Here is a 27,389-nt window from a genome sequence, read left to right as displayed (position 1 = left end):
AATACTCCAGTCAGGGACCCATGATGGTAAGTCACTGATGTTTGAATGACCTCCTGCGCAGTCGAGAAAGTCTAAAGGTCTGATCTGTTGCGATGAAAAAGATTGATATGCGAGTTGGTATGCAGCTAACATATAAACGTCTTGCAATCCCACAGACTCGTCATAGAATGGTAAACTAGTACTCGGGTCCACTTCTATAATCAGACCGGCGAGGGCAATATACTTATCTTTTAGTTCTGTGGCTTCTGTCGATCGATGGTTGGTCAATAGGAATAGCAAAGAATCTTTCTTCTCGCCAGCAAAGTTCGTCCCTTGGAAGTCATTCCGAACGCTCTGAATAGACATAATACGCTGGATACCACTCTGAATTCCTCGGGTACGCTTCTGGCCAACGCGATGGCCATGAACAAGGTCCCTATACTCGAGTTGTTGGTCAAGCAGATAGGCAGCGAAAAGAACCGAGTCCCATGAGAGTTTGCGCTCTCCGCATGATATCACGATCTCACTCGACACTGCGATTTCCTGTACGACCCAAACACGGTACCAATAATCTCTAGCCAGAAGACCACTCAATGCAATGAGCTCATCTTCGTTGCTGTGAGACTCGAGTGATCCCCAAAGCTTCTTGTCTGCAGATTCTGGTCTGGTATCCCAAGGAGGGCAAGAACGTAAGTAGATTGTCGACAAGCGCTCAATAAGATTGAGAGCCTTTTCACTCGCATCTGCTTCTATTCCAAGCCAAAGCCATGTTTGTTCAGCTTGACAAAAAATCTCACGCATCAATCGAACTTGGCTGTCTCGTTCGGGCAAATCCTTCTGGTTGATGCAAATAGCATCTACCCAAAGCTTAATAGAATCTTGGGACTTTCGAAAGCGCTTCAGAGCTTCGTGGAGATTCGCAGTTATCAAGAGAGGGTGGCCATCGATAAATATCTCACGTCGATCGACCCAATCGCCCCAAGTATATGATAAGGCCGTGTAGGATGCGTGGTCCTTTAAAGAGACGATTTCGAGGCTACACTTGATCTGCGTTTTCTTGTCGCTGCTTGGCAACAGGGTCAGGATCCTGATCTTTTGGTGATCGCCGTCGTCTCGAAGGACTTGATAAATTCCCTCCCCTGCGTCGGGACCGTCGACCGCGAGACCTTTTGAGCCACTCAACTCACAGCATGGCATGACCATCTTGTTCATCTCGAGCAGAAGGATTCGAGAACCCAGGCGAATGTGAGAGTATCATTATGAACATAAACAATCGTTGATTAGTTTCATCCTCACATAATCTTGTGTCTCCGATGTGACTCTCATGCCGGTCCCTGTTTGGGTCCTTACATGGGTAAGGATGATGGATTCCGAGAATAGGTCATCTTGGGGGCCAAACATCTTCTGTCCAACCACCACACACCATTTCCGTCCGAACTTTCTGCCGGATTAGGTTAAGCTTGAAAAATGAATGTTGCACTCGGGCTCGACCTGCAGACAGACTGAGACAAGCTGGGTGCCCCGGTTGGCTGGTACCATGGATGGAATATTGGTGTTGTGCACAACGTGGGCTTCGCCGCAACATTCCCATGTAGTCAGACAGGAGCTTGCAGTACTGTAAGGCTGTTGAACGCGGAGAGTTTCAAGCCTTCATCCCCCTCTTGCCCTCCCGCTTTCTTGATCTCCTCGACCCACACTTTCTTTCAACTCAATATCCACCTCACTCACTCATTCCAGACGTCGAATCCAGGGCATTTTGTTTCTTTCGCCAGAAGCGTCCAGACAAGCTTTTGTTCGCCATCTTATCAGTCATACGACTAGACCGGAGTTGGATGGCGCATGTCTCAGTTGATTAGCAACGGATTGAGGCGAACCCTCTCCTTCGATCGCATTTGATCTCACGACTCAGGGCAAAGCTTTTTCAACAGCTCAGGAACACGCCAGCTCAGGCTCCCCATATACGTTTGAACGGAAACGTTCCTTCTTGGTCTCGACCGGTTTTACGACAGGATGCCTTTCGATTACGAAGCATACCAAAAGAAATGCAATGTTATGACTGCGGAGCAACTCCAAAAGGAATGGGAAAACTACACTCGCCAGATTTCCGCTGGGGCGACCGGGACAGCCACCTCTGTCCTCTTGATGCCATACACAGCAGGCATATCGCTTGTAGGTCTGGGTGTTTCGGCTCCACGCATTCATAATGCTCGCAAGAAGATGGAAATCATCGAGGCCGGCCTCCAAGCTCGAGGCGCCTCTCCACATACTCGGAAACGAGACGTGCTGGCCGCCGTAGGTGTATCGGGAGCGGTCAGTGGCTTGACTCTTGGCATCGTGCCACCCGGAACGGCTGATCTGGCCATCGGAGCTGCAGTTCATCATGGACTTGAGTATGCAAGCACTCAGGCCGCTCTTGGTGGTTCGGGTGCTGTTCTCGTTCATACTCATGATGAGTATGTCAGGAAGAAAGCAGCAGAAGATGAGATCAAGCTTCAGCAGACAATGGATCATTTGAATCTCGACGGTGCACTGGCAGAATCTAGTGTGTATAATCCGATGCTGCATACTTCGCATACCTGGCCTATGGACTCTGCAAGCATAGCAGACACGGTAAAAACTGGACCTGTTGCTACGCCTTTTGTAGATGAAGACTCGGTATTGTTTCAACCAACTTTTGACCATGTCGCGCAGAGCCAGTCTCTTCCGAACCCTCAGCCAATTCCGAATTCGATCAGCCATGATGGTGAGCATGTTCCCCTGACCGAGGCGCAACTGGACATGTTGCGTAGGATGGAGCTATTGCAATTCGAAATGGAGAAACGCCGAGCAGGATTCCAGGAACCTGCAGCCGAACCATCATTTCAGCAGGCAAGTCAAGAGCATGGGTTGACTTCTCCTGCCCAAGTTGACGGTCAAGGCCTTGGGATCTTGGGACTAAATCATCTCCACTCGAGTCCAATCCTCGCACCTCAACTATCAAATCACTTGGCACAGCCAGAGCAGCTCGATCTTCTGTCATCGCCACCGCATTTCGCCAGGCCGAATCTATATCCCCGCTCGGAAAGTCTGCCTGTCAACCTGTCAGCTATCCAAGATCGTCCTCGAGACGACCAAGAGGAGCAATTACCCTCTTACCAACCACAATATATCGCTCCAATGTCTCAAGTTGAAACGAGTTCCCAGTCAAACAATTATACACTCTCGACGAAACCGCCATTACCACCTCGTAACCATACACAAGATAGCGGGTACCATTCTTTGACATCGACACCTTCGATGACCAATTCCACTCTACAGTCGACATATCCCACACAAAATTTCCTTTCCACACAAGTCTCTTCGCCACAACCTTATGCTTCCCCATCCGATCTAGCCAGGAAGCCTATGCCTTCAACAATGGACTCAGGTCTCCACCGTCACAGCCACGTCACCAAAAGACACCGCGCCTCAGAACCATCAATATCGTCTCCTTCAGCATCTGTTCCGCCAGCCCCTTCTCGATTGGGCTCCATACCACCACCTCCTCCATACACTCATACTCCTCCACCAAGCGTCGTTGTCACTGCAGATAGATGTGAGGTGTCGAAAGACTACTTCAGCCTGCAGAATTCTGGGGACGCTTCTTCGTCGCCTCGTCCCTCACTTGCCAAGAAAAAGAGTCAGGCTATCTTGAAGGGGGTGAATCAAGGGTGGCAGTGGGCCAAAGCTCTACCCATTCCGGGAGATTTTAAAGCGAAGGAGAATATCGAGCCTGATTATGGCCCCTCGCCTGAGATTCCTGCTGCTTGGAGAGGAGCATAAGACTTGGAATCCTTGATACGATTACTCGGATTTGTACCGATATGTATTTTTACGTTGGGTTTAACTTAATATTTCCCGTTACTGGCGTTGAAGTGGATGTTTGAGTTTCGGAGGCTTGGGGCGCGATATAGAGTAGTGACTTTAGAATGATACCCTATTCCATGATGTGGCGAATTGACGAAAGTTGCCTTTGTGTTATAAATTCAACGATGTACCCATATTCCAAGACGGTCTCTCTAGCCTTCAAATTTGGGTCTTCGAATTTCAAATACTGGTGATTGATATGTGGACAAAGCCCAACCACTCTTTGATATTTGCTGCCTTCCTCTTTCATGTTTTTCTCTTGTTACAGATGCACTTGTCTATGGTGTATTCGGTTTTAATCGACAGTGTATGCTGCTGTGGGCTTTTCAAATCCACAACTCGTCCCATCTGTAACCAGAACCTTCTCTTCCTCAACCTGCTTATACTTTCCCGCGACCAAATCCTGCATATAACTATACGGACAATCTCCCGCCCCTCCTTCCACAGCCGTGTACCCCCGATGTCCAAATTGATACAAATTATTCTCCACTCCCCAATGCTGTCTCTTCTCACCCACATCCCGAATATCAATCCCGCAAGCAAAGATCTCATCAGCAACCCCATCTCCTTTCCTCACGATCTCTCCCTCTGGATTACAAAACATAGCTTCTCCCATTGAGTTAAATGTCCCATCGCTCCCAGCCAAAGCTACACTACACGTCCACATCAAATTACAAAACGCATTGGAACGATTCGTGATCTCCCAGGAGTTTTTGATAGGAGACGTATAACCCGCTGTACGAAGCAAGATCTCGGCACCTTTATACGCCGCTTCATGAGCCATCTCAGGAAATTGCCCATCATGGCAAATAATGTGCGCCATTGGCACTCCCCTCGGTCCTTTGAAGACAGGAATCCCTTGATTTCCAGGATACCAAGGTTCAACAGGGACCCACGGGTGCATTTTCCTATAGTAATTCACCAATTCGCCAGAGGAATTAATCACGATCCCAGTATTCCACGGTGCGGAAGGGAGAAGTGTGTTGCGCTCCATGATGCTGAAACATCCCCAGATTTTGGCTTCGGCGCAGCGTAGCTTGAGAGCTGAGACTTCGGGGCCGTCGAGGGAGCAGAGGATGGAGTCCTCAGTGCACATGCTGAGGCCGTGGAGCATGTATTCGGGGAATACTATCATATCCATGTGTGGGTAGCCATTGCGAGCTTTGGTTATCAGGGAGAGGATGTGGGAGAGTGCACTTTGGAGCTCGGGGGCTGTGGTCACGGAGAAGAGTTGGGATTGGCAGAGGCCGATGACGATAGAGTTGGGACCTTTGTTTAGGCCGCCTAAGCTGGATCCTGACATTTTATTGGAGACTAGAGATATGTGAATACGGAGAGGAAGATTGGTGTGTAGAAATGAATTGGGTATATCAAACATACACTTTCGAATCTTGGCGTACTATTTAGTAAAAGACTTAAAATGATCTTAATTTGATATTGAGTGAGAACAATGTCAGGGACCGAGCAGCTATTCTTTTCAAAGGTTGTCAATATTACAACTTCCAGAACGGTCGTTGCGTTAAACTTTATTCCTGCTGAGAGACTCTCGTACCGGATATGAATATGAGTATGAGGGGAAGAGGACAGCCCACCTTTGAATTTCAACGTCATTGCGGTCTTGACTTGTCCAGGGTCAAGCACAACCCGATAAGCGCAAAATAATAAGATTGGATAGAGAGAGAGATTCGTATCTCATACTTGATCATGGATTGAAAGGAAAAAGATCCCCGACAAGACTTACTATAGGTGTATCGCGGGTAAACCACGTGATGGAGGGGTGCACATCAAGCTGCAACTCGGACAGTGCCCTACAATAATACGCTGTCCTCCTGCGAAATGTTTCTTAAGAGATAATACATCCAGCTTTGCATTCTTTCTTATGACGGTTCAGAGATTCAAGTCAAACACCATTTCTTGCCCACTTGGATTCTCGAACTCTAGGTATGCCTACCTAAGCAAGACTTAAATCTTACTTGTCTCCAGATCAGGCAGGTTCGGACAAACCGTATTGCTCGACCGAGAGCTTTCTTCATTTGATATGAGGCAATTACAGTCAAAAGAATCAGTTACAACATAATATTCTTGGTAGTCAAGTCTACAAGCACTGAAATGCCTACGCCGAAGTCATGATTTTTCTTAGTATTACTGAGTATGAAACATTGTTCTCGGTCGTCGATAGTCATCAACTTCGAGGATTCAGCTTCCCTTCGTCAAAGATCAGCATGTGGTCGCTCAAGTTGAACTTTCGCAACTTACAAAATGTCGGCATGATTGTAGGGTTCTTCGAGACGAGGGTTGGCATAGCCGAGAGTCAGCGATCCCAGGCGTATTAGCTGGGGATCGAGACCATTCTTGTACTTGAAGTATGGAGAGTTCTCTCTTGGACCCATGTCTGTGTGCGTGTGGTCTCGACGGAGCGCGATATTATTCTAGGTGCGAGTTCAAAGAAGAATCCAATGTCGTTCGATGTAATCACAACATAGAAAAGATAAATCTGGAAACTATTCAATTTCACTTCTGGCCGCTATGGTGTCTGAGCCTAAGCCAGAAGGATACAGTATTGCTGGAGCACGAGCAAATGCATAGTTCAGCTCCGATTTGGAGGCGTGGAGATTCTTGCTTTTTTTGAATTTCTTTCTGGTGGGCAATGGTAGCATCACACTTGAATGCAGTGAAACAAGTGTAAAAGTAGTCCAGCGGTCAATACCCACCCGTGAAGAGAGACTAGAGAAGCAGAAGCTTGCATTCCAAGAAATCATAGCCGAACTCATACAAACCCTTGGCGCCCCAGGTATAAGAGCACTAGCGAAAGATCTACCCAGCTCGGGCTTCGGTCCCTGTATGAGAAACGAGACAGAGAAAGAAGATTCTATGCTGTTAGGCCCTTGGAACCCAGAACTCATACATACATTCTGCGATAAGGGCTATACCCTTTGCGAGGTTATGGGATGCTTGAGAACGACCAAGGGAGATACTTCTATAGTCCAGCTATTATTAAGACCTGGCAGAGCTCAAATGCCGATATGAGAGTGTTCAAATGTATGCCATGCCCCGAATAGAAGAATACATGAATGGCCAAAGAATGGATGATGTAAGGTGAAACCTTTTCAAAGCTTTGAAGTAGAAACTAATAGCAAGTCTTATATGAATAACAAATAATCCAAAGTGAGCTAAAGGGTCGAAATTGTATGCCTAGATGAGGGGTCGTCCTGGAAAGATTTCTACAATTAAGATCTAAATCTTGCATGTGATGACAAGATCTCCAGATCAGGCACAAAATTTCATGCTACTGAGATGTATTATTTGGACTTCAAAGCACTGTTCCCACCTTAGGCAAACATTACGGAGTAAGTGTTTTTGACGCTGTCTAGGTATTTTTGCCAGAGCCTTTCGAGCTAACGAACATGGGGACAAAAGTCCGTGCGTTCAGGGCATCAGAATCATGAATTTTATTAATTAATTAGCTGTAGACCAGCCACATCGCTTAATTAAGTCGTGTACCCAGAAGTCCTGCTGCTCAATAAGCCCATTGATCCATTCCTGAGGAATTTTGTCCCATTCTTCTAATACTGCTACAACCATTTGAACCTCAGTTGTTGGCTGCCTTAGGCGCCTATGGAGAGCTTGTTTTATTCTCCTCCAGCACTTCTCAATAGGATTCATATCAGGGCTAACTGCAGGATGGGGGAATAGAGTAATACCCATAGAAGTACGCCAAGTAGCACAAATATTGCTAGTAGTCTTGTGGCCGTGAGCAGAGTTGCCGTCTTCCATGAACTAAGGGGTCTTCCCAGGCCCCAAAACAGCCGCAAAAGCAGCTAAAAAATCCTGAATATAAGGCTTGAGTACTTGAGCAAGGTAATCAGTTTGTGTAAATGCCCCACTCTTCCTAGTTCCATGAATGTTGATCAATGGACTTTTGTATCCGTAGCCTACAGCACCAAAGAAGTGTACAGGAATAGTGCCACCTCTATGCATTTGGAATTGAATGCAGTCAGGATGACAGCGTTCCTTCTTATTCCTAATACACCTCTGCTTGCATTTCTTCCCTCCAACTTGAAATGTGACCTCATCTGAGTACAGTATCTGACTCCATTCCCAAATAGTCCAAAACATGTGTGCTATCCCCCACAGCCACCGCGCATTGGCTTGGGTCTTAGTGAGGTAGGGCTTTTGGCAGCAGATACAAGAGTAGTATCCAGCTTCTTTGCAGCGGCGTTTGAGGGTCTTAACAGAGCAAGAGAGTTGCAATTCATCGTGTATTTGGATCCAATTCAGCACTCTAGTTGCATAGTCGGTGCAAATATACTCAATAATATCTCTAACCTCCTGTTCATTGAGGGATTCTCTGGGTCTCCCTGTGCGTGTAGGGCGCGCTCTTTCAGGCACATCGTATAGTAGGATCTTCCTAACTGTGCTGTCTCCTAGGTGGTAGTAGCCCTAGAGCTGTTGCAGGCCTATTTTAGCGAATTTGAAGAGCCGGCGTATGCCCTCTTTGTGCTTGGTTCTGATCTCTGCACCTGGGAGACGTGGAGACATAGGTGGAGTGGTAAAAGGATCCATAATGGTGGAGTTGTTGATAGTTTAGTCCTAATGTGAAGAGTTTTAATTTCGAGGTTCTACAGCCTGAACGCACGGACTTTTGTCCCCATGTTCGTAAGCGGACCCCTGAATTTAGCGAGTAGCTCAACTCGGGCAGTTTTCTACCGCTGCTGATGATGATCTTCGACTTCGATCCACAAATACCCTTTCTCAAACATCGATGCTTCTTGAAACATCTACCACGAAGGTCAACTCCAGACACCAGAGCTTTGCTGCTCCGATGTATTTAGTCAGATGAGCACGTCAACTAACAAACCGAATCGGGCAGAAATCACACTCAGATTTTGAGGGGGAAGAAAGTCTTCACTACACCCCAACTGATCTAAAGAAGGAATAGAGAAACGTCTCATGGAATAGATAAGCTACATTAGAAATAAATAATAAGATTCTACTAAGCTGTAATAGGAATCGTCTTAAACCCCTTCCAATCATCCAACACCTTCCGAATCTCCTCACGATACTGACCAACACCTCCCGCATAATTGACCTGTTCGAACGCCTTCCCCGGAACAGTACCACCCATATACGTACTCTTAGTTGTTGGCATCAACGTCGCATTAGAAATATCATTGATCCTCTGCTTCCATTCCTTCATCGCCTCCGGAGTCGCTTCGATGGACTTGAGACCCTGTCGATCAATCAACACAATCGCATCACGGATCCAGCGAGCTTGAATTTCGAGACTACTGGGACCGTTGGAGAGCAGAGTTGGGCCGTGGGGACCGTAGAGATGGAAAAGGTTGGGATATCCAGAGATAGTGGTGCCGAGGTAGGTGTTGGCGGAGGCTTTCCATTCATCCTTCAGATAGGTGCCATGGATGCTCTTTAGTCCCATGCTGGTCATTCCACCGGTCGTGATGTCGAATCCTGTGGCGAGAGCTACAACGTCAACTTCGTGGACCTTGCCATCGGATGTCTTCATGCCATTCTCGGTGAATTCGACAATCTCATTGCCGCCATTGAGTGAGATGTCTACGATGTCCACATTGTCTCGGTCAAGGACTTCGTAGTAGTTTTGTTCCAAGCATGGTCGTTCTGAATTGGATTAGCAATGTGTTCGTGAACTTAAGACTTCAAGACTTACTAATACCGAAAGCGTGAGGAGGTTCAAGAGGACAGAGCAAATCACGTTTGGCGGGGTTCTTTATCCGTTGACGTTGCTTCTTCGCCCAGAAATTGTATGCCTCGCGGTTTGCCTTCATATCGAACAAGTAGTCCTTGTAACCACCCAGCCACAACGCAAAGCCTTGTTGCTTCCAGAGTTTCTCGAAAAGCGCTTCTCTCTCTTCCTCATTATCGTCGAAAGTGTTCTTCTCGTTGAAATCGTACAAGAACCCAGCGAAGCATCGTTCACGAAGATCCATCATCTGACTATACGCTGGTCGGAGTGCATCTTGTTCCTCCTTCGACATCGGTCTCTTGCCCATCGGAAGAGCAAGGTTGGGAGTTCGTTGAAATAACGTCAAGTGATCAGCGATTGGACCCCACTCCTGAGCAATCTGAACACCTGAAGCGCCCGTTCCGACCACGGCTACACGCTTGCCCTTAACATCCACATCTTCGGGTGGCCAGAACGAAGAATGATGAACAACTCCCTTGAATTTGTCCATGCTCTTGTACTGTGGGATGTAACGCTTTGCAGCGAATCCCGCAGCCACAATGAAAAATCTAGTCTTCACGGTTCGGCCGTCCGCTGTCTTGACTGTCCATTTTGCAGCTTTCTCGTCGTACTCTGCGGAAGTTACCACTGTTTCAAACGCGGTATCTTTGCTGAGGTTGCAAACTTTGTCCACGTGGTCGAAGTACGATTGAAGTTCTCTCCAATCTGGGTAGTTTGTGGTGAACGAGAATGTGTTGTAAACTTCTGGGATGTTGAGTTGGTAGATGGGAACCGGGCTGTCAACTCTTGCTCCTGGATAGCAATTCCATCTCCTGTACACAACGCAATTAGTCTTTATTTTCTAAGTGGAAGATGATTCGCAATGCAAGTTCTATCTTCTTACGACAGTGGAGTACCGAAACGAAGGACTAAACGTACCACGTGCCACCATAGCCTAGGCCCGCGTCGTACAACACGGTCTTATAGCCATATTTGCGCATTTCGTAGAGCATATAGACTCCACTGAAACCAGCTCCAACAATCAGGACGTCCAAGTCCAGATTATCGGCATACGGCCCGTCAGTTGCTCTTCGGCGAGCATACTGAGAAAGGTCAGTCTTGATTATGCATTCTGGTTGTTCTGGTCCTGGGTCGCCCATGGTTGCTGATGGTAAAGATTGGGTTTGTTGAATGTTTGTTGCTTGAAGATGTGGAAACTGAAGTTGGAAGGAGGGAAGATTCAAGGTTCATAAGAGTAGAGTCAGGCCCGCACTATCCGGTTGAACGGACACGAAAGGGGCGAGGTTGACTCGACCAGACTCAATAGCGGAATCAAGTCCGTGGTTGCAAGATCAACAGCTAATTGTTTTCGGTCTCGCTCCTAAGCTACTTGGCGGGCCGGAAAGTGTTGTGGTGGGAATTGGGAGTCTCTTCGTTGAAACAAACACACAGATGGGCCCAGACTCGAAGATTGCAGAGGATTTGAAAGGATATCCGCCCTCGGGAGAAGGGAATCACCCCGCACCTGTCAAATGGGGTCACATCCTTGGGGAGCGGGCGCTGTTTAGCACTTCCTAGTATTTGAAATCCTCAAGTTTGGGAAAGAACCCCCGCCTCAATGCAGGCTACCTCATAGAGCTTTCTTCAGAAGGTAGGTAGGCCGAGATGTGTGCGAAGCAGGATGATGCAAGACGTACAACTGTGGCGAGTGATGCCGAGGATTTAACAATGGTCCGATATGCCATTATTCCCGGCATGTCTCTATCATCCAATTGAATCTCGGCAGAAGCTGCGCGGCTCTTCTTAAGTCAGGAAACGGCGCCAAGCGCTACTTGCGATCCACAAAATGTACTCCTTAAAACGCGGGGATGATAAGCGAACATTGGAGATGCGGGGTAGGGATATCCGGGGATCTTTCGGCATTTTCGATTGAGGATCTAGAAAGTTGGTTAGAAAGAAAGTGCATCATAGCGAGGAAGTGTAAAGGTTCGTAAAGCAGGAAAAGCTTTCGTCGGGAAGAATCGAGACCGTCGAGTCCAGGTTGTTATTTCAATAAATTTCGCATGCGTATTATAAAGCTCGAGGAGCATAAAAAGGAGAATCAGGTAATAATGCGAACTTCGACGACGAATGAATAAATAAGCAATAGAAATCATTCAAGTATCACGCTCCCGTGTCCTCCCTTCTCCCGAAAAACGGAAAACCTAATTACGCTCCTGATATTCCGTAGTATGCGCCCAGCTTACCTCACCTCGCAAAAGACTCAGCCTCTAGAACATACAACTCTCAATATATTTATCATTCCCATACTCATCTTTCGTCCATCTTCCGTTAAGATCCAACCAATACTCCCTCTGCGTCCTCGCCATCTCTCGGCTTCTCAAACGATGTATTTGAGACGAAGTCCTGTCCTTAAATGTGACATCTCATTGGTCTCGTCTGTGGTGTATGAGCTCGAGTAGACCGCCACGCTTTATTGCTAGTTTGCACTCCTCTGGATACGTTCGCTGTCCTCGTCCACGGATTCCCTGTCCATAAATGCGTAACGCTCGACTTAACCCCTCAACCCATCCAAATATCTCGGTCGATGGTTCCTTAACAACAAATACAATGTCTTCCAAAGAGGTGAAGCCTTTCAAATCGGTCCTCAGCGTGTGGTGCGTTGTAGCTCGGCTTAATGGGTCGAGCTCAATAGCTAAGAAACGAAGGAGCTCAGGTTGGTGGTGTTTCTTGAACTGCGTCAGAACCCCTTCTGGTCCCCAGTCTCTAATCCAGTAAGTTTTATCATTTGGTACGTATAAAGTATCAATCGCTGGGTTGAAGTAGATGTCAAAGGCGTCGGGTGTCGTTGCAAAGAGGAGATGATTAGCCTTTTGTGCCTCTCTTCGAGCCTCGTCTCGGGCTTCCCTGCACACGTTGACGATTGTGGGAGGTGGACTGGGAGAATATCTCGGGTACCAGGCATGTGGGTAGTCATAGTGATTATGCTGAAGTGTTTGCACCTCGACCAAGCGGGGAGTTTGTGCTGCGTAGGCTAGTCGCCATATCATGAGACGGATTTCAACATGGAGGGCAGTCCATGATCCCTTGATTGGATCCTCATCACCTTCTTGGGACATTGAAAGCTCTCTGTTGCTGTTGACCGCCATTTTGATGAGGTAATCCTGCTGATGAAGGTTTCTTACGCACCAGGCAGCCAAAATTCGGAGGTGATCCTATCACGTGTGTCGCTAATCTACATGCGGCGTCTAACCTTCTTTGGTCTTGAGCTTCTGAACACCATTCTGCCTTGATATTGGTAACATTTCAAAAAGCAGATCTGATTTGCAGTCATTGGCAGAATATAACAGACATACTTTCACTCCGAACGCTTGATTAAATTGCGTGGATGCTAATCATCAAAAATAGTCTCCGTACCTCTGCATGCCAAGAAGGAAACGTACATGACTTGAAAGTCTCTCTTCTTTGGATAGCATTCGTAATACGAAGGCTTGCGGTTCATTCAGACTATATCACGATCGTCGATTTCTGTTTTCCTCGAGATAGGTGAGTTAATGCTCTTTCTGCAATAGAACAGAAACTTTTTAAAAGGAGAATCTTCTTCTCACTCATCGTGATTTACGTTTTGACAAGAAGTTTTCAATGCGCAGCTTGGCTTAATCGTACACTCATAGAAAATTGACTTCGCCCCGCGTGATCGAATGCCTCCAGAGATTAACCCGTTTCAAGTACCGATAGACTCAGGATTAATTTTCCCTTTCGCTGGTTCCGTTCTAGTTTGCGGACGGGAGCAACTGCTGCTTTAACCTGAGTAGATGGTGAGCATACCTGAACCGAGGGTGAGCATGTCGAAGGCGAGCCTGAGCAAGCCTGAGCAAGCCTGAGTCAGCCTGCGGACCATGATGTGGAACTTATTTTGGCTTCATAGAATATGCCCCGACTATAGTTTTCCTTACTGAATTTTACCTGGGAATCCGTTTTTGCTCCTTCATAGGATTCAAACCGGAGCAGATTTTAAACCCCTTTTGTAAAAAAGTATTATAGGCAAAGGGCACAAATGCATGTGGCAACGAGTGTTTTGTTACAAGAAGAATAATCTAAAGAAAATAAGATATTTTCCAAGGGAGAAACTCCTTAAGCTCGCACGTGCTCTCGTACGAAGCTCGTTTAGGAAATCCCTAGATGGACGTCGTTGGTGCTTGAGGCGCCAATCTTAGGAATCGGTTCAAATAGTTACCTAGGTATAGTTAGCTTCGCGCATAAACAAAACACGCGCCCGAGTTTTATTAAAAGCTTATCTAGCTAATAAATAATCCTAAAGTAAAAATCAAGGCTTAATATATGTTTACTATTTATAATAACATTATACTAGGGTGGATGAATGGAGAATCAGGAAGGAGGATCAGAGCTCGCGAGGTGAATGCTATAGCTGCTCTAGTCTCTGGTGCCTTTCTTTTGTTGCGCACGCTTGGTTGCTGATTTTCTTCATAACAAGTGTCGCAGGAACTAAGTTTTGTGATGCTCATTCATGTTTGTGCGTACATTAGAGTTTCCGTTGGGACCTTCAGCCGGCGGAACACTATACTCCTAGCGACATTGTCTATCACAACGGCAACATACATTATGTGAGGTGGCTTCAACTGACTCCTGCAGACCAAGTCCACAGGCCTTCACCCATTTCATAGCCATCCTTTGATCTTGGACTACCCTTCAGCGAGAATCGCCGACTAGGATTTCCTTGATCTCATCGTACACTTTCACCATGAACTTGTATTCTGAAAGAGCGTTAGCTTTGTTCTCCCTCGACAACAATAGTTTTCACACCTGCAGGAGAGACAGCCTCATGCCCCTTGGTACTCATCTGAATACAAACATCTTTCATCCGCGAACAAACCTCGAGCGCAGTTCCGGTACCCATTTTATTTACCCAGCTCGCACTGTTAAGGCTCCGATCAATAGGTGAGGCCAAGACCGTACGATGTGCTTCCTTGTCTCCACCAGCAGCCAAGACGGCCTTTACCACTTCAGGATGACCAGATGCAACTGCATAATGCAACAAGCCGCTGCCAAAAGCGTCGACGTGGTGCAATACTTGACGCACATCATCAGTGTCTCTCGAAAACACATATTGGGTCAATATTTTCGCCATTCTCAACCCTCGTTGTCGCCATGACATTTTCCTTGTCCATGGCAGCATGTATCCCCATAGTGGCGTATGATTAACCCACCAAGCCATGACATTAAACTTCTTACTCTTTTCTGTTGGATCTGCGCCTGCTGCGAGGAGAAGTTCCATGACATCTATACTTCCGCATAGTATGGCATTAGCTAATGGCGTATAGTCACGGAATGCGCCTTTGGCAGCAACTTCTACGTCATGCTTGAGTAATGTTCCGACAATTGATGGAAGGTCTCTGAAACAATAGTTGTAATCACCACTTTCAGGAAGTTGGCTGAGTACGTTGAAGCCTAGTTCATTCCTTACATTAACATTTGCTGCGTTCTCGAGTAGTGCAGTCACAGTATCAAGGTCTATCCAACGAACAGCTAGCATCAGTGGTGTCAAGGATCCTGGACGGTCATTTCGCCGTTCATTATGTGGTGAAGCGTTGGTCAATTGGTCAATGTTTCCACCAAGCTGCTTCAATATGCTGATAACTTTTGAAGTTGACCCACGTCGGGCCGTTCGGGATCCATCGAAAGCGGCCGAAGCAAAGCGGTGCTGATTCGCTGTACGGCCAATATGATTGTATTCTAGACGATGGAATGGAGTGTAGCCTTCCTCATCGGCCTCAAAAATTTGCAAATTGGGCCGTCCTTGCAGAGCGAGAAATTCTGAGAGAACCAAGACGTCGCGGGAGCAGACAGCAAGATCTACTGGACTCATTCCTAAGCATTTACCAGTTGGTGCGGAATACATTCCCTGCGATTCGTCCTCCCCATCTCGCTCAAAGTATCTGACGTCCATGTCATACATGTAAGGGTCAATGCCATTTCGGTAACAGCAATCTGCACCATTTTTTAGCAATATATTCACAGCCCTAGAGCTGGAAGATGCCACAGCCCAGTGAAGAGGGGTGCCTGGTGGCCACGCAAATGGAAAGGTATCCTTAGCAACGGGAACCTTTACTCCAAGTTCAGCATTGATATTGCCGCTTTGCATGAGGAGGCTGGCAATATCTTCCATATCCTCGTCAGGAAATGTGAGCAGCCAGTGGAGGCACGTCGCACCACCAGGCTCACCAATGATGGATGTATTAGCACCGGCTTTGCATAGTTCTATCACTGCTCTTGAATCCCCAGCTAAGCATGAGAGATATAGTAGTTCATGTTTGTTGAGGGGATGGTCGTGTGTTGGGTCAAAAAATTGTAATGGATGAGACGTTTCCGAGATTTTGTCATCATCTTTCTCAATTCCAAGGCTTGTTCCTGGACGAAAACTCTCATACCTCCATGTCCGCCAAAGTGATGTCGTTTCGTCCGAGTAATAATATTGTTGATATCCTCCTCTTTGATAGAATTGAGTCCTGGCTCTTTTTGCTGCAGTTTGATCCGAGGCGTAAAGATCATTGTAAGCAAGAGGACATCCGATAGCTGCTCCCTCGAACAACCAAGAAGCTCTATGAACAATTTTATCGGAGGGCCAATCGATCTCATACGATTGAAATACCCTATCAACGACGGCCTGGGCTGGGACAAAGCCTCGTTCAGCAGAGAGGAGCAGCTGTTGAATGGAGTATGAATCAAGAGTTATAGTTCCCGCATGGATATCCCCCCAGGTGTTTTCTAGGAATAGCGAGAAGAGTTCGCCGCCCGTCATTCGGGAACCGAAGGCTTCGAATGACTTGTTGATGCCAGCCCAGAAGTACTGTTGTATTGGATCCATTCTCAGAGGATGTGTATCTTCCTTGATTTGAGTCACACCTGGTGTTTCACTGCTGAAGGTGCCAGCTTCTTGATTTTCTTGCCTGAAATGACCCTTAATTAGGAGAGTCTAAAGAGGAAATGAACTGGAGACTTGCCATGCTTTTGAAGCGACACTTTCATCTCGCAAGAATTTCAGAGCATACTTTGTTCTTTGAGTAGGATGGTATTGTAGTAACTGCTCCAAAGCGGCACTAAAAGTCTCCTCTAACATTCCAGAAAGTGTTGACAACCTTTCAAGTGCTTCCAAAGCCGTAGACAATGCAGTATCGTCTTGGCATGCTGGAGGTGCCTGACCACGAAAACAACACACGCTCCAGACTACCAATCCGAGGGAGTAGTTATCGGCTTTTTTGTAGCTATCAGTGGTGATAGAGATTGGCGGTGTCGTAAGGATAATTTCGGGAGCCTGCCAGCCTTTGGTCAAAGCCGTGATGTAGATTTTCGACTCAGAATGCGTGTTTGCTTCTGTAGAGGAGTACCCAAAGTCGGAGAGTTTAGCAATGAGAGGAACGTCGTCAGAGGCATTGGGAAATACCAGAATATTCTCTGGCTTGAAATCTGCATGTATGATCCCCACATCATGAATTGCGTCTAAGCCAGCAGCCATGTCAAGACACAGATGATGTTTCAAATTCCAGCTATCACCTCTTGGACCATTCAAGAAACCCATCAAGTCGCCCTCAGTTGCAAGCTCCATCACTAAGAGGGGCATCCCATCAAAGCCACCTTCTTTGGCCCAGCCGAGCAAACGAACAATGTTTCTGTGTGAGCGCAGCTTGGTATGTCGGAGTACCAAAACTTCGAGCAACATAGCATGCACCTGTTTCCTTGTTCCTTCTCCCGTCAAATCAATGACTTGATTAGTCTCCATTACAATTTTGCATTTCTTGACTGCAACAGGGGCCCCGATTTTCCATAACGCAGTATCGTTTCGTGCTGTAATGTTCGACCGGAAGACCGAGAACTGGCCACCTTCACCGATGAAGAGATGAGGCATGAGATGATTGGTTAAGTTTAGTGGACCAGCCACAGACAATGACTTCAGAACTCGAACAAATTCCGCTGCAGTACCCAGTAGCTGAAAGTCTGGCTGTGCCAAAGTTTGGAGATTCGGAGTGGTAACACTGGGTTCTTGCTCTTCGCTGGCTTCTGCTAGTGTGTGACACCAGTTGTCGATGATACCGATGGATCCTGACATGATGCGAAGTTTGGAATTCAAACTGGAATTAAAAGTCTTGCCGATATCGTTCTACTATAGCCATTTAGTAGATTGCTGTAGTTTCTTTGGGGAAAGGGGAAGGGTGACCATTGCCTAGAAACATTGCCAACGCACAAAGAAATCCTGGGTGCCACACTTCCAGAATGCCCTTGCGCCACAGTGCCTCGCGAACAACGCAATACCTATCTATATCAATTTGTGCTTTGCAACGACTTCATGCAACCGGCACAGACAAGTTCAGCGACTATGGCTGTCAGGCAAGTATACCAGACGAAAACACCTTGAGAACTACTCGTCAACATGAGTGGATTCGAAATTTTTGGTGTAGTAGCAGCCCTTCCTGGAATCATCGATCTTTGCATCAAGTATGGCGAGAAGATCGAGAAGAAAGTCAAACTTTTCATGACTGCCACTGAGCATTCGCGACTGCAAGCCTTCGTACTTGAACTTTGCACTGGGGGGATCAACGATATACTGTTGTTCTTCCGAAGCGTCCATTCTCAGCTCGACAAAGCATTCCAGCTTGTGCTCCACGACTCCATCACCGTTCTGAACAATGCGCTGATCAAGGTATACGAGGCATTTCCAGAGGACTCATTCGCGGATAAGGCGAAAGTTGGAGCAAAGCTCAAATTTGCATTCTTCGACGCGAAACGGATCGAGGAGGCAGTGACAGCGATGGAATTGTGGCAAGATCGGTTCTCGAAGCGTGCTGAAATCCATCTGAGATACATATTCTATCCCAAGTATGGAATCCATGCGGTACCATCAAAGCAAGCCAGCGACTTCGACTCTGCCACCCTCCTTACTCCTGCCGCTCAAGCTATGGACTTGCAAGATGACGATAGACAGCAATTGTTCAACCGCCTCAAGCGCATCGATGCCAGTCGCCGTCGTGTGACTGGGCCACTACTCATCAAGGAGCCGTCAGCGACAACATACAAACAACTGAAAGACTCGCATCTCTGGGTGGGAGCAGACAAGGATTCATCGTTAGGTTTGGTTGAATATCGAAGCTACAAAGCGGCTGATGCGCCTTACGTGAAAACGCTGCAAAACACAGTGCGCAATGTTGCTACGAAGCTGCGAGAAGCCGACGACTCGAGCATGCATATACTGCCGTGTCGAGGCTTTTCGGACGATGTCTTTGAAAAGCGCTTTGTGCTGCACTTTTCGTACCCAGCAAAGAAGTCGAACCCGAGGTCGCTTCGTAACCTTCTCGCTGACCCAGGCAACGTGCGGGGCAAAAAACACTCTCTGAGTGACCGTCTGCAGCTCGCACAATCGATTGCAACTGCTGTACTATATGTACATTCTTGCGGCTTTGTTCACAAGAACCTGCGGCCAGAGAATATCATCATCTTCGATGAAGACTTGGGAACAACCTCATCGACCTATCCCTACGCAATCGGGCAGCCGTATCTCGTAGGTTACGATGGCGTGCGCCAAGAAGATGCGCCTACGTTAATGCTCGAGGTTACCAGCTGGCAAGAAAGGATTTACTTGCCAGCAGAGAGGCTGAAGGATAAGGAGCACCGAATGAAATTCAGTTGGCGCCATGATGTTTACAGTCTCGGCGTGGTGCTACTAGAGATTGCGCTATGGGAGAATTTCACAAGTCAGTCCGGGCCATTTCATAAGGCACTAAATGGTGCAGAGGATCCAGGCAGCGTCCTCAGGCAAATTTGGCTAAAACAACTGCCTCGAGTAATGGGAAACAAATACGCAGAGGCCGTTACGGCCTGCTTTGACATGCTTCGGTCAAGTGATGGCGGGGAGGAGATTGAAGATGAGGATGGAATTGGAATGGGAACTACTTTTATCTCGAGGGTTCTAGATCGCCTAGAGGACATCAGATTGTAATCCTCGAGGCTCGATATTGCTGGGAGGGAGTCGTAATATAAGAGCTAAGACACTGGAGATTTGAGTGTGGCCCCTGAGAACTTATTCAGGACCTTCCATATTTCACGTATTTAATACAAGTGAACACTTTGTAGACTGATTGTGACCAAGTGACAAACAGGAATATAATTTTACCTATACGTGCTGAAAGGCTCGGCTACCTTTGAGCTAGCCAAGGGGGTGGTTCGAGATTAGACCATAAGTGATGGCCCCCACTCTTACAGTACCACGTGATGGTGCCTCCTCCACCCGACCTCGACTGCCATTCCCCATCCCTTTTTTTCTGCATTACTTATTATTACTTATCTACGCACCGAAAGTCTCTGCTCAACACTGACTTCAACATTATCACTTTGAAATTGTAAATAGCCTTTATTTCTTACACTACGTGTCGCCGAAGGATCTTCCGATGGCTTTTCACAAGGCGGACCTGAGGTCGCGAAACATGACCAGAGATGCAGAGGTTCAGAAATTGTGTCCCAATGATCGCCAACGATGCATATTACACTTGCATATTCTATCTGTCTTTTTGATTTGCATAGCCTACCAAACTTGATGATGGACCCTCAGCCCCAGTGCGCGTTTTATTGCGATTCAGTCGGGCGTCGATTGCAGCTGCAGCTCAGGGTGCTCAGGGTGCTCAGGTTGCTCAGGCGAGTTGACTGAGCCGAGGGTGATTAGCGCCTGAGCAAGAGCAAGCTCACTAACCGAAAGCGAAGTCCAAGAAAGAGAAGATTAATCGACAATACCTGCCAATACACTCCTCCAATGTTCTAGTGGTCCCGGACATTAGAATTCCTACCACTGGGAGCGGGTGCGCGGCGACCAGAAGTCTCATAATTGAAGACAGCACTGGTTCTAGGTGCGAAAGATCCACTTTCAGGAGACTGTCGAGTAGTCCTATTGGCTAAAAGTCTTTCCCCTGTAGATGACTCCACGGTGGCTCCTCTTTCCCTAGCTTCCTTGAAAGTACTGGCCGGTATCCTCTCCTCTTCCCAAGCGTCACCGTGAACTCTGTCGTCCACCTTCCAGTCGTCAGACTCGTCAATCTTCACATATTGCATTGGCTTGATGCCAAAGTGACGACTAGACCGATTCATGGGGATCGGATAATGACGAACATGACCTTCCACCTTCTTCTTGTGGAACTGGGTGACTGCCTCTTTTTCTTCAGGCAACCAAATCATTTTTGTCTCGCTTTTGGTCGTGCTGCGGGAAGGCTCTCAGTAGAGGTATTCGAATACTCCCAGCTCTGGCTTTGGATCGCCTTTTTTGACTGAGCAAAGAGCGGCAATTCCCATATGCGCGTGGCCATTGGTCCAGCCACAACATCCAGCAAGCGTTCTGGTAAACTCTGTAGGAAACGCCTGAGGACCTTTCGCAAGAACATCTTTAACGATCGGGCAGCCGTCAGGGATAGGTAACCCATCTGTGTTCATAGTCCGCAGGTCGACCATAACAGTCTTGTGCCCGTCCATAGTCAAAGTGGCCAACTCGTCGTTGAGGTCTTTTCCGAGATCAATCAACAAATCCTTGTTGAGTTCTGCGACCTTATTGTCTGATACTTTAAGATACAGGCCCGAAGAATTGACAAGATAGAATCCTGCTTCTTGGGACTTTGAAGAGAGCTTTCGGGTTCGTATACGCTTGAAATCCAGCTGGGTCTTGTAGAATGATTCATTCAAACTGAACTGAAATGCCAAACGTATATCGTTGAGATTTCCAAGCCACACATTGTCACGATACACGGCAATGTTATCCCATAATTTCTGCTTACTAGCTTCAGCTGCATCAGAACCTCCCAATTGTCGAGCTTGTTGAGTTAACACAGTCCGAGCAGCTTCCCATATCGCACTTGGGCTACGGATGGCTGCACCGCAATTTGCATTGGGGAAGATGATGGGAGGATGGCGCCCGTCCAATTCTTTATGATCGCCAGAAGGTATGGTGATTTGGAAGCTCGGATTTCTCTGTGCTTGAGGTCGGGGTTGTCCTGGAACTTGAGGTTGTGGCAAGAGTCGATTCTTACAAGAGGCAGATACCTATTGCTTATAAGCCTTGAGAAATCTTGGGGTGTAAGCTTGACTTGGATACTCTTGACCAGATTTGGCGCAACCGGGACTTTCAATATGTCGCCAACTCTCAATATGTGGCCCCCAGTCGACTCGTGAGCGCGAAAGAGATTCTCGAGATTCAAATCACCGTTGTCGAGACAATTCAAATTCTCTGTCGGTGGATAGGCCACATCCAATACCGACTGGTAGATATCGAGCGCGTGCTGTGGTGTGTCTGGAGATGCTCCTTTGGGAAGTTGAGGGGTCTTCTATCCGAAGTTGACATGTTAGCTTTCAAGAAAATGACTTACACATGTACTATGAATGGAGAGCAATCAACCCTATTGCGCAATGTAGCAGACTTACCGAGTAATTGGTATAATGCAATGACGAATTCGTGCCGGTGACTCCTGCAATTGGTAAATCCAATTCTTCTGAGTCTCTATCGACCTCTCTTCGAACACCTTTGATTGTTCTAGCCTTTTTAGTTGCTTGGTTAGAGTCTTCGACCCCTGATCGCTTTCCTACTTTGCGCCTGCTGTCAGAGCGCGTGGTACCTGTGATGGCAGCATTGACAGAACTACCTTGACCGGAGGCTTGGCCAGTTGTGTTAGACTTATTACTGGGAGGTGTCACGATCTCCTCATCTATCGCCGTCTTGTGCTTGGCCCCTCTTGTTGACGTGTTCTGATGGCTGTCCATTGTATCGAGTCGGTGGTAATAATTCCAGAAAAGATACTGCTCAGATGTTGTTGTAGGGCAGAGAAATGTAGATGTAATCTCTTTGAAGAAAGTATTGGCTGTCAATAAGTTGCGAGGTACAGATTGAGTTGGCAAAATGGCATGAGGTTGCGGCTCGATATCGTAGGATATCTTTCAACGCACAAAGTTGACGATCAAGCACGGGACATTGTTTTCTAGCGTGATTGTAATTAGGACCTATGCTTCTTGCACTTAAGAAAGAGGAACTTACCATAATCGATAAGAACAGGAGACTGATAATGGAATCCAAAGCAGTTCAGAGGTCTTGACAGGTATTCAATTAATATCCGTAATGACCGTTGACTATATAGGGCTTCTTCAAGATCAAGAATAGATTCAAGGAAGCTTTCTCGCCTCGTTCCAACCAATCGATCAGATATCTATATCTAGAGATCTCGTTATGTGTTTATATTATCATTTCCCAATGGCTAACCCACCATGCAACAGCACTAAATGATTTAGGATTATACAGGTGTGGTACTCGGATATTTTGGAGACAAAGAGTACTTGGGTATGTTGTCTGGCAGATGGAGATATTACGATCCAATTTGGCTAAAATGCGATTCTTATACTGCTGACAGTCTCTTCCAAAATTCATTGCCTCCTCAGAATCACCGGCACGAGGAGAATGGCAAACCAAGCTGTATATCAGCGTTGGATTGCCTGACTGAAACAGCATGTTTGCACATATCAGCTGGGAGATACTGTGTGCATCCGAAGCATGGAATATGGAAATGGCACTTGCTCGAAGGGATTCCATGATCTGTTTGTACGTGTACGAGGCAGATCGGGACGCGTGTCTCTGAATATCTAATTCACATTGCCCCTGATCATAATCGATTGTTGAGAGCTCTAACTAATTTCTAGACTTCGAAGAAGCAAACATGCTTCTACAAGCGGAAAGCTCGATCCTCCCATGCAAATCAACCTCAGCCAATGTTCCTCTGCTTCTCCAGTCTCGAAATCCAAGTTACACGAAAGTCACTCGTCAGATTCCTCAAATATATCCCAGTTCCACCACTATTCCTTCGAAATGCTTCGCCAACTCAAGCAGGATCTCACACAACTACACCCAGATGCTTCTCGCGCAATTGTTTGCCGAGGTTGAAAAGCCATACTACAAACTCCGGTTCGCAGTTTTCAATTATAACTGTTTGTTAGATACTTGTGATGTGGTAATCCGTGGGAGTCATGAGGCGGGGAGATGTCGAGTGCTCTAACGAACATTGCACAAACGTTTCTTTAGTTTGAATGTATTTAGATCTCAGAGGATCGTCGTTACTTCTCAATCTGACAAAGCCCTTTCAGAAAACCAGTTTTTGAGTTCTTCAAGTTCTAGCTAGAGAACAGAGTTGCGACTCGTAATGACGAATTCTAAGCCCCTAGGAAAGAACCCAATGATGCTAAAATCAAGGCAACTGGCTCCTGTACCAAGAGGGTCAGCATAACATCACAGGAAATTCCTAATTATGGCAACCACAAACAAGCCTAGCAAACAAAGCTGCACGAAAGGCCTTGCGGAATAGGAAGGAGCCGCTTGACATACTATTCCACAAACTTTAGGAACAAAATCCCTGGATATTCACACAGGGGTGGATTTCAATAAGTTCCCCTGTTCTCCTTTGATTCGATTGTGTAATCTGACACGCAGCCGTAACCCATCATTTTGTACGTGTGGAAGAGACGTTGCAAGTTTGAGAAAACGTCGCTCTGGGACCACAGCATACTTCTAAAAAGTTCCAAATGCTCACTCCAGCAATTCGTCATAACTTGAAACAGATCATCTGAAAAATCGTTAGCAATCTCTCTTATTTCATGATTGTCTATAAACTTGTTGGGACCCCGTTGTCGCAACAAACAATTCTAGCGATATAGATACACTATAAAATCAACCACAATGCTGGCCTGGAACTTGGATGACTTACCAACACAGAGTCAGATATACATCAAAAGACGATGTGACGTTTACGTACAACTTGTCTCTTTCTCGGGGTCAATTCAAGCATGTCTTCAAGATTATCGTTACCACGCCTCTGCTCGTCTTTGGCGATCTGGATTCGAGTCCTCTGATGAAGCAAAGGTAAGAGGAAATATCCAGGAAGGCGTCAAAATTTATCTTAAAGAGAAGTGGAATTGGACTTGAGGACGCAAAGGCTCCTTCTCCGTCTGATATTTAGTATGCTGGATGCCTACCTCATCTTTATATTGATAGGGAGAAAGCCAAAATCGTAGAAGGACATTTGCAGGATTATCCCCGAACCCATCCATGGGTTTGTAAATTTGTTCATGTATTGTGCTCTAGAGTTAGTTGAGCTTTCAAAACGAGTGACAACTTAGCTCAGAAATCCAACAAGGAATAACATTTATTACCATCTTGTTGCCTCAAGGAAGGTCAACCTTTCACGGCTAAATCTTAAAGCTCTCGCATTATCGATTAGTACCTAATTTCCTCAACAAGGACCCAGATTAGGATGTCATGCTACAAATCTGGCTAAAAGCTCTGGTGTTGTTGATTAGAGCGCTGGTATAGATGCTTTACTTGACAAATCCTAGACCAAGATAGCACACCACGCATCCAACTTAACGTTCTCGTCTTATCGCTTAGAGCCCCTATATAGGTATTTTACCCGACAAGGCCCCAGGTTAGGGTGTCACGCTATACATCGGACTAAGAGTACTTGTATTATCGATTATAACAATTACAAAGATACTTTACCCGACACGGCCGCATATCAGAGTATCACGCCACAAAGTTGGCTACAGATTTGCGACCTAGAATATTTTCAAACCCTTCAGAGCCCAGCAGCATATCAACAAGTCAACCTTTTCCCAATTCTCTTTGCGTAACAGTCGCCATCCAAGACAATAGTCTCTTCAATCTGAATCCTTCTTCGCTAAGATATTAAGGTTGGCGTCTACTACACAATGGACACAGAACAGAGCAAGGAGTCCGGACAAGAAGAGTCCAATGACTTGAGCAATCAACTCGCTGAGAGCGCAACCAGTACAGAAGGGCGAGTCAGTACTTACCCGAGTACAGGTTTCTCAAGGAAACGGGCCATAGCTGAGGACGATGGTGGTATATCAAAGAAGGCAAAGATGGTCAAGGAAAATCGAGATGAGGTAAGTTCAGCAACGTTTGTTTTCTGTCCAAGGATGTATGGGTTACGCTGGAGCAGATGCTCTGGGAAGGCTTGCCTGACAAAAGGTATACACGCTGACATCACGATAGGAGACAGATTCCGAAGCAGAATCCGTGGACAGCGATCTGTTTGAGTTAGACAAATATGAGCACGCTATTGACGCATATCCTTCCATAGAGGACATTGAGAGTGCTTCTGACGAGCCCTGGGTTCGCACAGAACGAGGATCTTGGCGATACATTCAGCACGTCCATGGATTGACCAATGGCGACCTCACATTCGAGAACTTACTCCGAGTTAGCAAGGATCGGCCTGGAGAAGCAGTGTTGAAGGTTGGTGATAAGCTAGTCATGCCTGGGTTCAGCAATGGATCTTACATCACTAAAACAGTTGAGGTACGTTGAGCTTATGCTGAGCGAGCATTCCAAGACTAATACATTTCAGATTGTGGGAGGATGGGCTCAGCGGCCTCTTCCCGTACCTCAAAACTAGCCTCCAAAGACTGGCGGATCAGTCTAACTTGCGGTACCTCCTAGGGATAGCCCAATCTCGCGCGTTCAGCAAGGTGTAGCCGATATCATCTATCCAAACGCGAACCTACCCGATGCTATTACATGTCCTGATTCAATCTGGAAAGTAGTTAAAGCAGAGATGTCCACGATCACACAACAAACGGAGATTGACGGGGATGGGAAGACCCGAAAGAAAGTAGGATTATGGGCCACCATTCGGGTGATTCGAGCGGGTCAAGATCTGGGCACCTTGCACGATATCAGACTCGCACTCCAGTTCTGCATGAATGAGTGCGACTTCCAGCGTCAATTAACGTTCAGTCGAACACGTCAACAACGACTCCCGAAAAATGCGGCAAAGGGAGGATTCTACGTGTCGAAGTCCAGTTGCCTCTATCTTAAGTTTCCCGTTCGAGAAGACCAGGACCGCGAGGCGCAGCTAGATGAGATGAACAGAGACATGCTCATCAATCTTGGAGACACCTTGAATGAGGAGTTAGCTTCCTTGGCAGAATCTGGGTTCAGAATCATGATGGTCGATTCTCGTGTCATGATAACCAATGGCTTACCAATCCCGGACAAGCGATCTGTCAGGAGCGTGCTTCGAATGGGTCCCAAGGCATTCCCATCAGCATACACAGAAGAAGTAGCAGGAGCCTACGGGTGGAGCAGGGGATATGCTCACATGGGTCTCAAAAGCTTATGGACCGAAGATGGGTATGGAGAAATCGAAGATACTATGTTTAGGACTTTCGACCGACAAGTTGGAAATGCAGCAAAACAGGTTCCTGTGTCGGAAGAGGTCTATTGGACTCCCGAGGAGAAAACCAAAGTCGACACCTTTCATGAAACGAAAGTTCAAGGGAAGATTCGACACTGGCCGCTCCCAATCACCATGTCCGAAAACCAAGATGGTATTGTCAGAACTCAATACGCGAAGTCCGGCGGTGACTGGGTGGTAGATCGAGATATGCATGCGGATGGCATTGAGGAGCAGCGGGTTACGGAGCAGCAATTCGTGGATGCTATGAAAAGAGGCAGGACAAAACCGGAAGAGCTTAGAGAAGATACCAGGGCCGTGGCTGAAGATACAGAATCAGAATGGAGACCCGAGTCTACACTGTTTGGATACGAGACAGCAGGCCGTGCTGGTCCATCTAGAGGGGGTAGAAACTCAAATATCAGAGATCACGAGATTGGATAGTAATAATACGGGCATACAGCAGATGGTACTGTTCCTGTGTCTAGATAGCCTGATTTGTCACTAGTCAGAATAATAATGATAATGTACCTTTTATTGTACTC

At 46.8% G+C, this 27,389-nt stretch overlaps 11 protein-coding genes across 11 annotated transcripts; 4 read left to right on the top strand and 7 right to left on the bottom strand.

Annotated features, from left to right (window-relative positions):
- Positions 1–672: 672 nt before the first annotated feature.
- Positions 673–1,176, bottom strand: LY89DRAFT_586491 (uncharacterized protein; the record flags this gene model as incomplete). The annotated part of the gene is made up of 1 exon (XM_018209370.1): positions 673–1,176. A coding segment is annotated over one exon (504 nt), but the record flags the coding sequence as incomplete, so codon positions are not given.
- A 422-nt stretch (positions 1,177–1,598) lies between these two features.
- On the top strand, positions 1,599–4,256 carry LY89DRAFT_685416 (uncharacterized protein). The gene has a single exon (XM_018215079.1). The coding sequence runs from the start codon at positions 1,990–1,992 to the stop codon at positions 3,778–3,780; it is 1,791 nt and encodes a 596-aa protein (XP_018070806.1). The 5' UTR covers positions 1,599–1,989; the 3' UTR covers positions 3,781–4,256.
- On the bottom strand, positions 4,160–6,254 carry LY89DRAFT_734547 (formamidase; the record flags this gene model as incomplete). The annotated part of the gene is made up of 3 exons (XM_018219921.1): positions 4,160–5,178; positions 6,011–6,069; positions 6,121–6,254. 3 exons carry the CDS (start codon positions 6,252–6,254, stop codon positions 4,160–4,162), a joined length of 1,212 nt encoding a protein of 403 aa, XP_018070805.1.
- A 1,005-nt stretch (positions 6,255–7,259) lies between these two features.
- Positions 7,260–8,118, bottom strand: LY89DRAFT_749126 (uncharacterized protein; the record flags this gene model as incomplete). Its single annotated transcript, XM_018221169.1, has 2 exons — positions 7,260–7,641; positions 7,714–8,118. Coding segments are annotated over 2 exons (726 nt in total), but the record flags the coding sequence as incomplete, so codon positions are not given.
- Positions 8,119–8,814: 696 nt separating this feature from the next.
- On the bottom strand, positions 8,815–10,725 carry LY89DRAFT_749117 (cyclohexanone monooxygenase; the record flags this gene model as incomplete). The annotated part of the gene is made up of 3 exons (XM_018221168.1): positions 8,815–9,501; positions 9,551–10,398; positions 10,505–10,725. The coding sequence occupies 3 exons, from the start codon at positions 10,723–10,725 to the stop codon at positions 8,858–8,860; spliced, it is 1,713 nt and encodes a 570-aa protein (XP_018070803.1). The 3' UTR covers positions 8,815–8,857.
- A 900-nt stretch (positions 10,726–11,625) lies between these two features.
- Positions 11,626–12,725, bottom strand: LY89DRAFT_782699 (uncharacterized protein). Its single transcript, XM_018222611.1, has one exon. It carries the CDS (start codon positions 12,712–12,714, stop codon positions 11,992–11,994), a length of 723 nt encoding a protein of 240 aa, XP_018070802.1. The 5' UTR covers positions 12,715–12,725; the 3' UTR covers positions 11,626–11,991.
- A 1,550-nt stretch (positions 12,726–14,275) lies between these two features.
- On the bottom strand, positions 14,276–17,690 carry LY89DRAFT_719163 (uncharacterized protein; the record flags this gene model as incomplete). Its single annotated transcript, XM_018218474.1, has 3 exons — positions 14,276–14,340; positions 14,390–16,533; positions 16,636–17,690. The coding sequence occupies 3 exons, from the start codon at positions 17,688–17,690 to the stop codon at positions 14,276–14,278; spliced, it is 3,264 nt and encodes a 1,087-aa protein (XP_018070801.1).
- Positions 17,608–19,708, top strand: LY89DRAFT_84022 (uncharacterized protein). The gene has a single exon (XM_018223446.1). It carries the CDS (start codon positions 18,012–18,014, stop codon positions 19,572–19,574), a length of 1,563 nt encoding a protein of 520 aa, XP_018070800.1. The 5' UTR covers positions 17,608–18,011; the 3' UTR covers positions 19,575–19,708.
- A 1,128-nt stretch (positions 19,709–20,836) lies between these two features.
- Positions 20,837–22,643, bottom strand: LY89DRAFT_669958 (uncharacterized protein; the record flags this gene model as incomplete). Its single annotated transcript, XM_018213136.1, has 4 exons — positions 20,837–21,612; positions 21,979–21,985; positions 22,034–22,540; positions 22,641–22,643. 4 exons carry the CDS (start codon positions 22,641–22,643, stop codon positions 20,837–20,839), a joined length of 1,293 nt encoding a protein of 430 aa, XP_018070799.1.
- Positions 22,644–25,354: 2,711 nt separating this feature from the next.
- LY89DRAFT_734539 (uncharacterized protein) lies at positions 25,355–26,064 on the top strand (the record flags this gene model as incomplete). Its single annotated transcript, XM_018219920.1, has 3 exons — positions 25,355–25,552; positions 25,662–25,967; positions 26,017–26,064. The coding sequence occupies 3 exons, from the start codon at positions 25,355–25,357 to the stop codon at positions 26,062–26,064; spliced, it is 552 nt and encodes a 183-aa protein (XP_018070798.1).
- A 159-nt stretch (positions 26,065–26,223) lies between these two features.
- LY89DRAFT_782695 (uncharacterized protein) lies at positions 26,224–27,288 on the top strand (the record flags this gene model as incomplete). The annotated part of the gene is made up of 1 exon (XM_018222610.1): positions 26,224–27,288. One exon carries the CDS (start codon positions 26,224–26,226, stop codon positions 27,286–27,288), a length of 1,065 nt encoding a protein of 354 aa, XP_018070797.1.
- Positions 27,289–27,389: the final 101 nt, after the last annotated feature.

This window comes from Mollisia scopiformis (genome assembly GCF_001500285.1).
Source record: "Mollisia scopiformis unplaced genomic scaffold LY89scaffold_13, whole genome shotgun sequence".
NCBI classification, from domain to species: Eukaryota; Fungi; Ascomycota; class Leotiomycetes; order Helotiales; family Mollisiaceae; genus Mollisia; species Mollisia scopiformis.
This window is presented reverse-complemented; position numbering and strand designations above follow the sequence as displayed.